The sequence below is a fragment of the Ananas comosus genome, unplaced genomic scaffold, assembly GCF_001540865.1.
Source record: "Ananas comosus cultivar F153 unplaced genomic scaffold, ASM154086v1, whole genome shotgun sequence".
Taxonomy (NCBI): Eukaryota; Viridiplantae; Streptophyta; class Magnoliopsida; order Poales; family Bromeliaceae; genus Ananas; species Ananas comosus.
This window is the reverse complement of record NW_017890583.1, coordinates 31,017-45,923: the sequence shown is the minus strand read 5'-3', so window position 1 is coordinate 45,923 and position 14,907 is coordinate 31,017. Positions and strand designations below refer to the sequence as shown.

General features: G+C 34.0%; 1 protein-coding gene across 2 annotated transcripts; it reads right to left on the bottom strand.

Annotated features, from left to right (window-relative positions):
- Window positions 1-11: 11 nt before the first annotated feature.
- Window positions 12-6,955, bottom strand: LOC109703906. Of its 2 annotated transcripts, none has more exons than XM_020224640.1 (7): window positions 6,774-6,955; window positions 5,209-5,382; window positions 2,871-3,279; window positions 1,908-2,194; window positions 1,199-1,267; window positions 1,041-1,097; window positions 12-804 (listed from the first exon to the last, which is right to left on the bottom strand). In XM_020224640.1, the coding sequence occupies exons 1-7, from the start codon at window positions 6,815-6,817 to the stop codon at window positions 789-791; spliced, it is 1,056 nt and encodes a 351-aa protein (XP_020080229.1). In that variant the 5' UTR covers window positions 6,818-6,955; the 3' UTR covers window positions 12-788. The 2 variants fall into 2 exon arrangements, with proteins under 2 accessions (XP_020080229.1, XP_020080230.1); XM_020224641.1 differs by having other exon boundaries at window positions 774-798.
- Between the last annotated feature and the right edge of the window lie 7,952 nt (window positions 6,956-14,907).

Below are 14,907 nucleotides of genomic sequence, written 5' to 3'. Positions count from 1 at the left end.
AATTATGTTTTCACTCTTACTAAACTTGATTTACAGCTGAAACCATCTAAAGCTCTAGGAAAGTTCACAATATATTAAAGGAGGATTGGCTAAATGAACTGCAACACTCTTACTAAACTTGATTTACAGCTGAAACCCTCTAAAGCTCTAGGAAAGTTCACAATATATTAAAGAAGGATTGGCTAAATGAACTGCAACAGCTTGTTGATTGGTTTTTTTTTTTGTTGTTTACGAAAAAGAGGTGCCAAGTAGCACAAACTCGGCACAGCATAGGAAATTCACTAGCTGAATCATAAAATGGAAATCATTGAATTCCCCAAGACACTGCAAAAGAAAATAACTTCTTCACATTGGATAGTTTAGTACAAAATTTAGGAAAACTGGACAAACAGTTATTGAATTTTGACCATTTGCAAATAGGCCCCTAAAGCCCTAACACTTGATTTTTCATCACATGACTGGTATATGGGTTTGATCCAAAGTATGCATTATAATTTGGTAAAGTCCATCTCTTCTGTTAACCACCAAAAGAAAGAAAGCAAAGCATCAAACATGATTGAAATATCCAACTAAAATTGAGCCCAAATTTTTGTTGCATTATTTTAGGCTAACTCAAGAAACGAGAAGGAAGATCGAACTGCTACTAGCTACTTTGTAGTAGAGGTACAATCTACAAACACCTTGCTACATTTCAACTTTTATAAATTCAACAATTACCATTAATGGGATTTTAGCTCTGAAGCACATTGTTCAAAAAAAAATCCAGCTTGCAAGACTCGTTTTGTTCGTCATATAGCTCTGATGCTAGACACATCACAAAGAGATATTAAAAAACTAACATTGCCTGGTTGTAAAACAAAATACATCTCTACATTAAGGTCAGGGATCAGATTTAAAAAATTAGGAATTTAGGCAGCTGTTTGCAGATAGGCCAAATAGTGTTTATTCATTTTTCAAGTATGGCAGTTGCATGGCAACCATTCTATTTGTAGTCAAATACCAAACTTTAACTAGCAGAATATATCTGTCAGCCAACTCACCCCATCGATGAATCCAATATCCCATGTTGTAGATACACAACCTTCTCAGAATCACGCCTGTGACATAAATGTATCACGAGTCACATATTAAAAACATTTAACAGAATACTTTTGAGAGGCTCATGAGAAAGTGAACCTAAAGAAAACATCTTTCTTACCTAGGAATTCTCTCCAGAAGAAGCACATATCCATCATCCGTAACCACACGTATAGACTCATAAGGATAGCTGAGATATGGAAAGAGTAAAAGATTTAGTTAAACTCATCTGAATTTTGGCTCTTGCCAATTCCAAATTCTAATAACAGGTGACCAGTCATAGCGCTTATTGCTAAAGTTATACTTGGTCACCGAGCTTCAATTTGTTACAATTGTGCACTGAACTTAGATACTGTTTCCAATGGTCCTTTAATTTTCCTTTTGGAGGAGCAGCATGGTAGCTCATTTAGCTGCACGATATGTAGCTGCCATACCATCACAAGACTATTACAATTCAACCATGCAATCTTCAAAATAAGTTGTGGCAAACCAGCAGCCACATTCTCCCCCTCCCCCCTCCTTAAGAGAAATTATGTACAGTTTTGCAGAGTGACCTAATTAAACAGAAATTGGACCCCATGCATCAACTGCGACAAATTTAAGTTTGGCGATCCAAGTGAGACACCCCAATAAGTTCAATGATCAATAGTGGAGTTTACCTCTATAACTACTCGGTGACAAAGACAAATTAGACGAGTGCAAAACTAATTTGCTAGTAGATAATCAAGAGAATCTTGATACAATCAAATCTCATTCATGTAATTGGATCACTAATACCTTCTCTTATAAGAGCACAAACCAAGAAGTAATAGCAAAAAGATAGTCCTTACCCAAGCTCAGTTATGACATCTTCACAGGTCCGCGAGTCTGTGTTTAAAGAATGGTGAAATGTAGTCCGTCTTTCAGTTGGAGTTGGATCAACACTGCCAACGGTAGCAGTTGGAACAACAGCTTCATCGGAATCACTATCATAGCTAACTTTCCCACTGCTTCCACGAAGCGAAACCAAAGAATATAATTTCTGCCAAACCTCAGAAGGAGAAAGAACAAGGTGTGCTGCATTGTGAACCGTCTCGAAAACTGATTCAATGAATATCTCAATTGCCAGCTGGAGATCCTGGGAGAGGCATAATCACAGATGTAGAAACTTTAAGTAACTTAGTCTTCTGAAAAAAAAAAAAAATCAGCCAAGAAACGCAAATATATTTTGCAAAATAATAGAAAAGCACAAAATGGGAAAGAGTTTCCATTAAATAAACAGTTAGAACGAATATACATTGGGCCTTACACAATATCCCTCCAAAATTATATATTAACATTTATAACCCCTACAAACCTGGATTTTCATACATATTGTCTAATGTATCGTTTCTTACTAAATACCCTTATCTTAAGTTGGGGATTCAATTAGACATAAGAGATGTTTATACATATTATAAATACTAAATATAGGAGGACTTATCTAACCAGTTCCTATGTTAAGAAACATTTTCAAGAGGACAATACTAATTTACGAGATAATATATATGTTTCTGTATTGCCATACGGAGTACAAAAGATTGTTTAGAATTGTTAGGGCATTAAGTTGATCAAAATTTTCCCACACGAATCTAAAATATTTATTATTTTTCTACTCGTAAACCGATATGAACTCCTGATCAGTGTACCTAACCACTTATCAAATGTTTCTTAACAAGTGCCTAAGCAAACTCTTTAGCTAAACCTGATGAATGATTTTTCAAGGCTACATATTCAAAAAATGTTATTGTATTCAATTTGGACATAACAAGTACCTCAAAAACTCCACGCCGTCTGTCAGTAGTACGCTGAACAACATGGTCTTTTATGTGAAATGACCTTCTAGCAATGCGACGACCTAACAGCTGGTGAGTTTCTGGGTTGCGAGGAGAAACTGATTCACCTCTCCTAGATCTGGCAGATTGGAATAAGATAAATGGCAACCAAAGAACAACTGTGGCAGGCCACAGAATCCAGGAAAGTATGCGTCGTATAGAGCGTATTAAGCGTCTATCATATCTGGTGATACTGCTTGAATGAGATAAACGTGAAGACTGAGACAAAGGAGAGGCAGGGTAAATATTATCATCGTCATCATCTTCACTAGATATGGAACCAGTGGTCGATGAAGTGTCAGAATCCACAGAAAGCTCATGAATGAACTCATTGAATGATGAAACGCCACTGCCATCACAACAAAACAAAGTTAAAGGCAGGAACTTATTATGCATGATGGAAGAAATGAAAACAAGTTCCCTACATAAAGAAAATCAATTGAAACAACAAAATGAAGGACTTGCCACTCAATCATTGGCAATCCTTGTACCAATTAGATTTACATGACTGATTTTGTTAAATACGAAAACTAATGCAGATAATAGCGCAATAGCCATACTGTCTAATAATCAATACTACACACTAAGAGTAAACAATACATGACACCACCACATATCCCTACAAAATAAAGATTTTAACACCATTACATGACACACTGCACGAAATGCCTTTTCCATATTGATGCAGTACAAGGATTTTAGGAAGAGTCATCCTTCTACCACATCAGATATTCAGTTATTATAAAAGAGTATGAGAATAGTGGCAATAGTTTCTAAGCCTAGTAATCAGGTTAGGATATTACATCCCTACCATAGAGTTTACTCGGACTCTCTGGAGGATGCAGAATATAACTAGGACCCCCCTCCCATTCTTTTGTATGAAGATTTTTAAAGATTACTAAGAATTATAAAGCATTTTAGTGGAATCTACATTAAAAAGGCCCTTCTCCTCCAAGGACTGTATGGTTGACTGGAAGTTTATGACAGGCAATATAGTTTCTAGAACTCATCAAAATCAAAATAGCATTTAACTCGACTTTCACACTACTTGAACAAAACTAATATCAAACACACGGATCTAGTCACTTCACTCAGAAAAGAACTTTATGACATCTAGTTAACTCTAATCAGACATGTCCAGAGCGGAGAAAACTGGAGGAATCTTTTCAACTGAAAGAAAAGTGTTGCTCCAAAGGAGACAATGAGAACCAAATAAATAGCATCATCAAAGCCAGGCTAAAGATTTCAAAGTGTTGAAATAAGTAGCAATGAAGTCGGCTGCTGTCCATTGGTCAACTGCGTGCAACAGCTAATGGACTTCAGTGACTTGGTGTTCAAAGTGTAGCACCTTGAACCACAACATAGCGGAGCACAATCAGTCTATACTGTATAACTTCAAGGTGATTTTTGAGGTTTTCCCTTAATCTTGTATGCATCAAGAAGTAACACTTTGTAGAAATGATATGCTAAACACTTTTTACATTCTTTCTTATCCAATAAAAAATGTGCTTTTAGTTTTTACTAACTTTATGCAAAGCACACAAGAATGTGGCGATAAATGTTGACTACGGATTGACTGCCACAGAAGAAAGTAACTATGATATGCCTCCCATTACTTGGAAAATCAATCACCATAGCTCCTTTGGATACTTTTGTCCTCTTCATCAAAGGAAAAGTTTAAAAGTATTAGTTAACGTTCTCATGTACCTATACATACTAAGAGAAATACAAAGGAGAGTAGAAAGAGACTTCCTGAGCTTTAGGTGCGACTTTTAATATGACCACAAGTAAAGCTGATCCCTAGTAAAATGCCCACTTGAAATCATCACACCTAGAAGGGGCATCTTCCAAAAATACCATGCCATTCTTTTTAATGCTGCTAATTGAATAAATAACCATGCAAAGCATAAATAGAAACTACAAATTAGATATCAAAATGATGCAGACTCCATAATACTTGATAAAAAAAGATTTAGATGTACAAGGGGACCAGTAATAACTGGCTATAATATAAATTGTTGTAACAACAACGAACAGATTTTAAAAATTTCTTGCCCATCCAGATAGAAAGGCAAGGACTCCAGAATATTGGTAAAAGTAATTTATAATTTTGCGAAAAACAGCGAAAATTTCAGTCTCCAGATAACCGTAATTCTCGTTTCATCAATAGGATGATAATAGTGATATGAATATTTGCATCTTTACGGTAACAAAACTGAATAAAGAAGGATAACTGTATACATAGCTCAACAGAACACAGAAAAGACATTAAACTTACTTTTCCATCCACCGAGGAAGGCGAGGTCCTCGGAATGTAGGTCTGAGCTCCCAACCATGGATTCCCTCTAACAAGTTAGCCTTCCCTGGCAATATTGTCAACAAGAGTGCCGAAACCCCATTTATCAACCTTGCAATACTATTCAGCGATTCATAAGTGACTGTCTTCACAGATCTGCAAGACAAAGGAAGCACATACAACAATATAAAAATCATTATAATAAAAAATAGAGCTAAATTGAGTACTTATTTATGTATATATATTGTCCCTGTACTATCCCAATTCAAACATTTTGGTTCTATGGTCATGCCAAAACCCAACTTCGTTGTTTTCACTCTCTTGTATTTCCCATCATACGTGAACTATCAAGGATCATGTGAGAACTCAGGAAAAATAGCTTACTTCTCCAATATAAATTTTCCCTTTTCTTCCTCGTTCTTTCACTTCATTCAGCCACCCATTTCCCTCACTAACTACTAGTAGGAGATAAACTTAATATGATCACGCAATATTTTCGCAAAAAGACTGAATGCATAAAAACCACTAAACATTTTAGTGATTTGCATTTTGCGCATCTAACATAAAAAATTACACATCTTACCATTTCAATGGCAAAATGATTCTATTACTTTCCTATGGCCTCCAAATACGATCTCATTTTTACCGAAGAGCGACCAAGCTCCTCAATAGGATTAAACTGTGATGCAAAGTAACTATCTATTACACGCCCAGGCTATAGAAACATTGATGCATCATATTATCACAGAAAAGTGCTAAAGAAACGGCAAAGTGATGAACCACATAAACATTGAGAGTTAAATATGGATAATATCAGGGGCTTTTCTAGATCTTAGAAGTTAGAACCATTCATCTAAGGTCAGATATTATATTTAGAGTTTGAAAAACATATAGAAATAAAAATCGAAACTTAGGGCTATTGTCCTTAAACTTATCGTTTGAAAACCTGGTGCAGAGCACCTCCTATTAATTGTAATGATCCAAACTCGATACAACCTAATTGATTCCGTTCATATCAAGAAAAAGTTATGCAAAATCCAAGTTAATTTGTTCTAGATAAGGAATATTTCGGTCATTATTATCAATAATTAGCACCAGACCCGCCAAAAATCAACATTTATCAACAAATTTCCATTTCAGTTTACGCAATTTCCTATTCCAATACTCAATTCATGAGATAAATTAACACCAGAAAAGTAAAGAAAAGGTAAATAAGTAAGCAATTTCTACATTTACCCTCAAAATAACTCGGAAAAAATGCTATTTTTTTTTAAAAAAATATGTTCTCGATGAGGAATTTTTATCATCATTCACTAACTAGCAAAACAAAATCCGTCAAAATCGACATTAATCAACAAATTTCCAATCGACTATCCCACAAAAATAACCTTAATTTAGAGTCCAAAACCTAATTCATGAGAAATTAGCATAAAAAACACCAAAAAATACGCAATTAACCGAAAATTTTCGAGATAAATAGGCAAATAATTCGGGAAAAAATGGTAGAAATTAAGGAAAAATTGGGGAAAAGGATGGATGGGGATTACTCTTTTGTTACGGCGAGGACGTGATCGACGAATCGCTGCAACATAATAAAAACAAAATTAAAAATAACAATAATTCCCAACAAATTCCCACGATTTTCTACGCGAGGGATCGAAATGGTTTTAGAGAGAGAGAGAGAGAGAGAGAGAGGGGTTGGGCACTTGGACTTTGGGGAACCGCATAATGGTTAAAATGCACGGAGACCCCTCAACTATAGGAATTTCGAAATGAACTCGTTAACTTTTTTCTTTTCACTTCTTATTGATACATGAACCTTTTAATTTCTAATTTTTTTTATTTGGAATTTATCAGAAATATTTGTATGTTGAAAATTTGGTTAAAGTATTTATATAAATATTGGGCAAAACTCAAATGAATTATAACTCATTTCGATGTAAGTATCTATCTTTTAAAGTTTTAAATTTGCAGTTGAATCTTTAAATTATTTGTGTTGAATTTTTTGATGATTTTTGAAATTCAAATTAGGATATATGTGTACTTTTTTATAATAAAATATTATCAAAATAGTTTAAATAAAAAAACTAAAATATTAAGTATCAAAATCACAAATTATTATTCAAATTCAGATAGTTAGATTAAGATTATAGTAAGATAAGTTTCATATATTCTTTTTATCTAAATTTAATTATTTACTTAAAATAATTAATTAATAATTTTTTGGGTCTAGTGGGTTAAAACTTTAATGGGGTGTTTGGGTCCTCAAAAAATTATGAAAAATTATTTTCAAAAAAATATTTTGAAAAAAAAAAATTTTTTATTGTTGGATAAAAACTAGAATTTCATTTTTAATTTTTCCTACTTTTTTCACAAAATTTGAAAATTTATTTTTAATAGATAAAACAGTTGAAAAATCATTTTTACGGTCTAAAAATTATTTTCTAAAATATTTTTCAGAAAACCAAAACACCTCCCAAAATAACCCAATTTTAAAAGAATAAAAAAAGGAGTACTCATTTCAGAAGATCCTGTAATAAAGGGGTTTTCGTGCATTTTCACCTAAAACTATCCAATTAACCGCATAGGACCAATATATGCGGAACACTTCCACGGACGCGTCGTGATTCGCGTCGAGGGTGGATCGTTTCGTACGCATATAAATTTATTATGCGTGTTTCCGTACGATTGTGGAGATGCTTTTCTTTGCTTCTAATCCGACCCTTCCACCGCCCAACGTACGGATTTAGTCGGTTGTCGCCTCGCCACGTCGACGACGCGATGATGCTCAAATTGATGATATTCTCACCCCCCCCCCATTACCATGTCCAAGGGTAATTTGGTAAATTCACACAAATTCGAGCCATCACCATGATAAGGGAAGGGATAGCCCCTTATCCCTCCCTTTTATATCCGAACGTAAATTTCTTATCTAAAATACTAGTTCTTGGATCTTTACAATAAGCTGGTATAATTATTTCCACTAATATCTTTATTTTTTATATATAACTATTTATTATTTTTTTTATTTCATATTATCTATCCAAGCGCTATTTTTCTTATCCCTGAAAACAACCTAATTTTTATCCAAACGCTATTTTGCTTATCCTCATACTTGTACTTATCTCTGTAAAAGCTAGTTCTTGCTTATACCCGAACCAACCAAACGGTATAAGACTATAGAGCCCTTCATACTCATAAGTTGTTTTCACTGATGGAACTTTCGAATCGACGATATATATATATATATATATATATATATATATATATATATATATATATAAAAGTTGAAAACTTCTAATAAAATAAATTTCGTAATTTTTGAAAATATATAATAAAATCCATCAAGGCAGGCATTAAAACATGAATGGTCAAAATGACATGACGTCGTAAAATAGCATGATCGAGATCCTTCAATTCTAAAATCGAAGTTATTGATTTTATCTAGAATAGTAAATAAAAATTTTCTATTCAAAAATTAAACCTATTTCCTGATTCTTTTTACACGACCGAGCACCACGTTTAAACCTAGGCAAGATTAATTCCAATACGGCCCGTTGAAAAATTGTCAATTTATAAGCTTTGATCGTAAGTAAATGATATATAAAAATTTGAATTATTTCTAAAAGTTTGTAAAATCACGCTTAGAGCTATGTTTACTAGTGTGGATCGTCGATTCGAAAGTTCTATCATCGGAAAAACTTATTGAGCTACAGAGAGGCGCGATAGAAACTCATAAGAGTATAGTGGCGGACTAAATATTAGTATATATTATATTACTATACTATATATAATGATACTATATATATATATAATATATACTATATATATATATTAGTGCGGCTATGATTTATAGCGAAGACACGAGGGTTCGTGCTTCCACTATTGTTTTCGATGTTCGGACTTCGAATCGTGAGATTGGCTCCATTAGACGTTGATCTAGAGTATTTTTGAGTAGTCTAGAATAAATTTTCGCGATTTTCGATATATCTTCGCCTAGTGATCGAAAGTGCTCAAAATCAAACGGTGAAAATAAAAATCTACAAAATATGAGTGTATTGACATTAAAATTTTAAATCAAGTTATGATCTTGTTTTATATGTTATAAAGAATTTTTTATAAAATTTCATGTGATTTGAATATTTCTACACACACCGTAAATATGCAACCGGCTCACTCACGGCCGTTTAAATATTAATATGATTCTGAGGCCCTATCGACTTCACTAGGCATAATGGATATCGAAAAAATCGCAAAATTTGATTTTCTACGTAGTTCAATATACTCTTAGATCAACTCTAAGGACCGATCGTCGATATTCAAAGTACCGAAACGAAAACGACTTGGAAGCAACGAGAGGCGCTCCGTGCTATCCATAAGCCATACCAGCACAACTATATAATATATATATATATTAGAGTGAGCTAGAATAACTTGTAAGTACGCATGGGGTGCGCTGCTCTTGTGTTGTTTAGCCTGTTAGATGGCAAGAGATGTGAGGTTGAGATGATGAGGTGTAGGTGTGGTAGGTGGAATTGTGTTTGATTCCAAGGACTATTAGTAAATCAAGAAGTAGATCTAATAGGCTGAAAGACCTAATAAGCCACCATGGGGGTGATACTTGTAATAGTATCATAACTCAATCTATAGTATTATTTATATTATTATATATTCTGGTTGCTTACACCAGCTATTGATGGTGCCAAACGCTCGGTGCTTCGGACTTTTCTGCATGTTTTGATTTCACCCCTTTGACGCATCTTTCATGGTAACTCATACTTTTAACGTGCAACTATCACTCAGTCCTAGAAAACCACTATCATCTCTAACGCACTGTAAATTCGATTAGGGCAGATAAGCGCCCTTGCATATTATTTGAGTGAGGTATAGTAAACATAAATCATATCTTGTGTAACATATAAAGTCTGAGTTGAAATGACTATTAATAGTTTCATTATGTGTAGTATTAGACGTTGGCGTGCTCTTTTGCTGTTATTAATTTTTTAGCGTTACGATTCTACACTTTTGATCAATATTCACCTTTTAAGTTAGATCATTACTATATTCACCAACTATCTCACTAACCACTAGCCAGCACTACCACTAAACCTTGGGGGCCACTATATGTTTTACCTTGTGTAATTTTTCATTCTCAGTGTTAAATACCGTTCAAGCAAAAGCCGCCTGAATACTTATTAGTATACGACTTCCAGTCTAATTTTATACTACTATAATACGAACTACGACTGAAATACTAATCAATAGCACCAAAGTTATTATGCTATTCCAGTTTTTTAACCCTTGGGATAGATAGAACATGGCGGTTAATAAGTGGGCCCTAGGCGAGTTAGTGGCACTGTGGTTGTTGAGATAGCTATACACTCTAACGGTGAAAAATAATCAAATAGGGCTTAATCTACGCGGAGAAGACTTTGATAAGCACCCAAGTGCTTGGTGACTATCTTAAGCATGCAGCTGGACAATATATCTAATATGAGTATATATATATATACTATATATATATATAATTATATATATAGCAGTACGTATCCTGTGCTTAATTCGAAAAGTACGAGGCATCGCGTGCATTTTAAGTGTTTTCGATGATAGGACATTCCGATTCGACGAATCGGTTCCCGTTAGGCCATAATCTATGTATTGATACTTATCTAGAAAACAAATTTTTTTATAATTTTTTGAACATTAATTACCAAACGAGTCACGGGTCTTCAAAATATGACTATTCTTAAAGGTGCGATGATGGCATTTTAAGTTCAACGGTGTAGAGAAGTATCAATTAATTGAAACTTAATAAAAATTCCTACTTCAAACATTAAGAGAAACAAAGAAAATTCCGATTATACCAATTTGAGTTTTACTATCACTGTTTTTTATTGAGATTTTATCTTTCAGGCCGTGCTCATTTTGAGGCTTACTTTGTTCACTAGGCATGAAAGTCAAAAATTATGAAATTTGGTTTCTAGATAGTCCAATAGCGTAAGTTCATGTCTAACAGAGCTGATCGCCCGAATGGATGCCCTCCTATCATCGAAAATAACTTACCAAGCACGGAGACGCCGGTCACTCCGGGCTCCCCAGCCGTCTTCAAAAGCAATAGTCCATACTTTCGAGAGGCCATATATATAAATGCTTTCGAAAGTACGGAGCCTCCGTGGCTTGTAAGTTGTATTCGATGAATGGGGGCATCCGATTCGCGATCGCTCCGTTAGCCAATGATCTACGGCTATTGGACTATCTAGAAACCAAATTTCATAATTATTTTTTGATTCATGCCTAGTGAAAGAGTAGCTAAAAACGAACAGGCTTGAATAAACAATCACATAAAAAACAGTGATAAGACTCCAAATTTTAAATCGATAGTTTGTTATCTTACAAAAATAGTCCGATTACAAAGACTCAAATTTCAAATCGGAAAGTTTGTTCTTGCTTGTGGGATGTTTAAAGTAGATTTTATATAAGTCTTCAATGGTAAGATTGTGAATTCTCTACACTGTTGAATATTTAAAACGCGCCACATCAGCCCGTTAAAATAGTTATTGTTTGAGGCTCTTTCATCACTGCGTAAAATGATGTCAAAAAATAATGAAATTTGGTTTATAAATTAATCTAATAGCGGTGGATCATGCCTAAGGCAGCCGATCGCCGAATCTGGATGGCTCATCATCAAAAACACAACTTACATAAGCAGGACACGAAGCACCCCGTACTTTCGAAAGATAGGAGACGTACCTCTCTCGTCTGCTCTCATCTCTCCTGCTCTCTCTCTATATTAATATATATAATATATATTAATATATATACTTGAGCTGTAATGCTAGCTTCAATAGTCAAACGCAGCATCTCGGCGCACCATATTTGTTTTTGATGATGGAGCCTCAAAATTAACGCGATTGACACGGCGCTGAATATGGATATTTATATCACACTTGAAGGATTAGAAACCAAATTTCAAAATCTTTCGACATTATTCGACCTATCGATCAGGCGCGAGGGTTTTCAAAATTTATAATTTTTAATGGTCAATATGAGGTGTTTTTCTCGTTTACAGCGTAAAATTATCCAAATCAATTAATTGGTTAGAAAATTCTTTGACTATTTCGAACCAGATCTATCTTCTCTGATCGTGATTACTACCTTAATATTTACATTATTTAAATAATATTTGTTTTCAACGCGTTTATTTTTCTGTGTCCACTTGAATGGGCCCGAGACCGATATCGAAAAAACATATGAAATTTGGTTTCTTAGATGCTTCAAGTGGTATAGATCAATCAACAGCGCTCGGATTCGGTCGATTTGGAGGTTTCATCATCGAAAATATATGGGTGACAATTGAACTGTTTGCTACCAATAGCATTCTAACTAGCTCAACTATATATATATATAGAGAGAGAGAGAGAGAGGTTTTAAAATTTTGTGATAAAGGCCAAAAAATAATTGGACCACACACATGCACACGTTGATCACACGTTTTTTCTTTTTTATTCCAAAGAAAAAGCATATGATCAACGTGGCATCGCATGCAAGCTAGTGTGGCGAGCATTGCGTCCACGGCATGTCAAAGAGATCCGAAAATAAGTTTCATGAGTTGCACGCCAAGTCACTATTATTTGCACTCTTGGAACTCTAATTGATTTCATAGTAAAATATGGGGTTTTTTTTCCCATTTGTTCCCCTCAACAAATTTTTTTCACAAATAATTCTACTAATTTTATAATTGCAATTTAAGATTCTATTCCCGCCACACAAGCGACACATCAGCACCACGCGAGCATGGGTGGAGGATATGGAATAAGTTGAACACGGTAATCCATTCATTGTATCTAGATAAGGTGAATCATTCACCGTGTCTAGACACGTTGAACAATCATTCACTGTGTTCAACTTATTCCACATCCATAACCCCTGCTCGCATGGTGCTGACGTGATGCTTGCGTGGCGGGGATAAGGTCTTAAATTGCAATTATAAAATTAATGAGACTATTTATAAAAATACTTTTTTTGAGGGGATTAAATGTAAAAAAAGCTCTAAAATATATAGAATTGAGCTTTTATGTTTTTAAAAGCACTAAATTAAATTATTGGTGCTCGTAGATTTTCGGCATTTGGATAAAGATTTGCAGTATTAGGATAATAGTAGTTCCCTAGCGTTGAGTTGGTGGTTATAGTGGAATAACATAATTTAAGAGATGGGAATTGCTTAAAGAGATAAATCTAACCGTGGAAAACTTACCAGTACCAACTAGTTTGTGCTTTTGAAAGCATCCGGACTCTATATATATATAGATTTGTTTATTTGTCCGTAAATAATTTTTAGATTAAAAATAACTTTCAGTTAAATTAAAATTAAGATAAAAAGTAAAGCTTTCAGAAGTATTATTTTTTAAAAAATAGTTATTTAGTAAAAAAAAAATCAGCATTTATTGGCCAAAATGTTTCTTCAAACTGGACTGCAGTACTCCTATATAGCTTTGGTTGTATGATAAATTGTCTTGGAAAAATGTAGATTCTACTCTACATTTGCAGTTTCAAGTTAGATAAATTGCTTACATGTACAAATACAAGTTAAATTAAAAAGGGTAAACTTCAAATATATATCCCCCTGTCGTTTCACACTTTCTCACTTTAGTACCCTGTGGTTTAAAGTGTATCAAGTTACCTCTTGTGGTGTTCGCACTTTTTCACTTTAGTACTCTGTTGTTTAAAGTGTATCAAATTAGTACTCTGTGGTTTTATTTTTCTCTTTTTATTACTCATTTCACTAATTTGTTTCGTTAAATCAGTAACAAAGTTAAAATTAAAGGGTACTGAAATAAATATTCGATAAACCTAGATAGAGTATTTGAAGTTTTTTGTATATAATTTAACGAAATATTAACAGAGGAAAAAAAATAAGTGCAAAGTTAAAACTAAAGGATACTAAAGTAAATTTTTGATAAATCTAGGTAGGGTATCTGAAGTTTTTTGTATGTAATTTAACGAAATATTAACAGAGGAGCCGACGAAAAGAGAAAAATAAAACCACAGGGTACTAAATTGATGTACTTTAAATCACAGGGTACTAAAGTGAGAAAGTGCGAAACCACATGGTACTAAATTGATACACTTTAAACCACAGGATACTTAAGTAAAAAAGTGCGAAACCACATGGATGGTATTTGAAGTTTTCCCAATTATAAATGAAAGATCCAAGAATCAGTTTTAGGCATGTTCCTTTACTACTAATGTTCGCGTAACAAAAAAACAAAAGATTATCCTTTCCAATTGAAACGAAGTTCACATAGTCTTGAGTAAGGTTTTAAAATTTAGAAAGCCACCTCTGTTGGCTTAAAGAGGCCACCATTCTGTCCGATGGCGGAAGGTAAGGTGGAATCGAGTTATTCTCGAAATGGCAGAAGACTGAATTGGGTCAAGTCACAATCGAGATTCATGAGCGCAGTATTTGTACGCTTTAAGTTAAATTAATTACATCTTTTTACCAACTCAAGCTTTTAAAATTATTAATGATTAGTGCCAACGATCCTACAGTCCGTAAATACTAAGTTTAGATAGGTCTTGTAAAATGAATTATCCTATTTGTTGCATGATGACATACATATAGTACAACAATTTGAGAATTTTGGGAAGAAGATCGAGCATACACATGCATTTTTCGAGTTG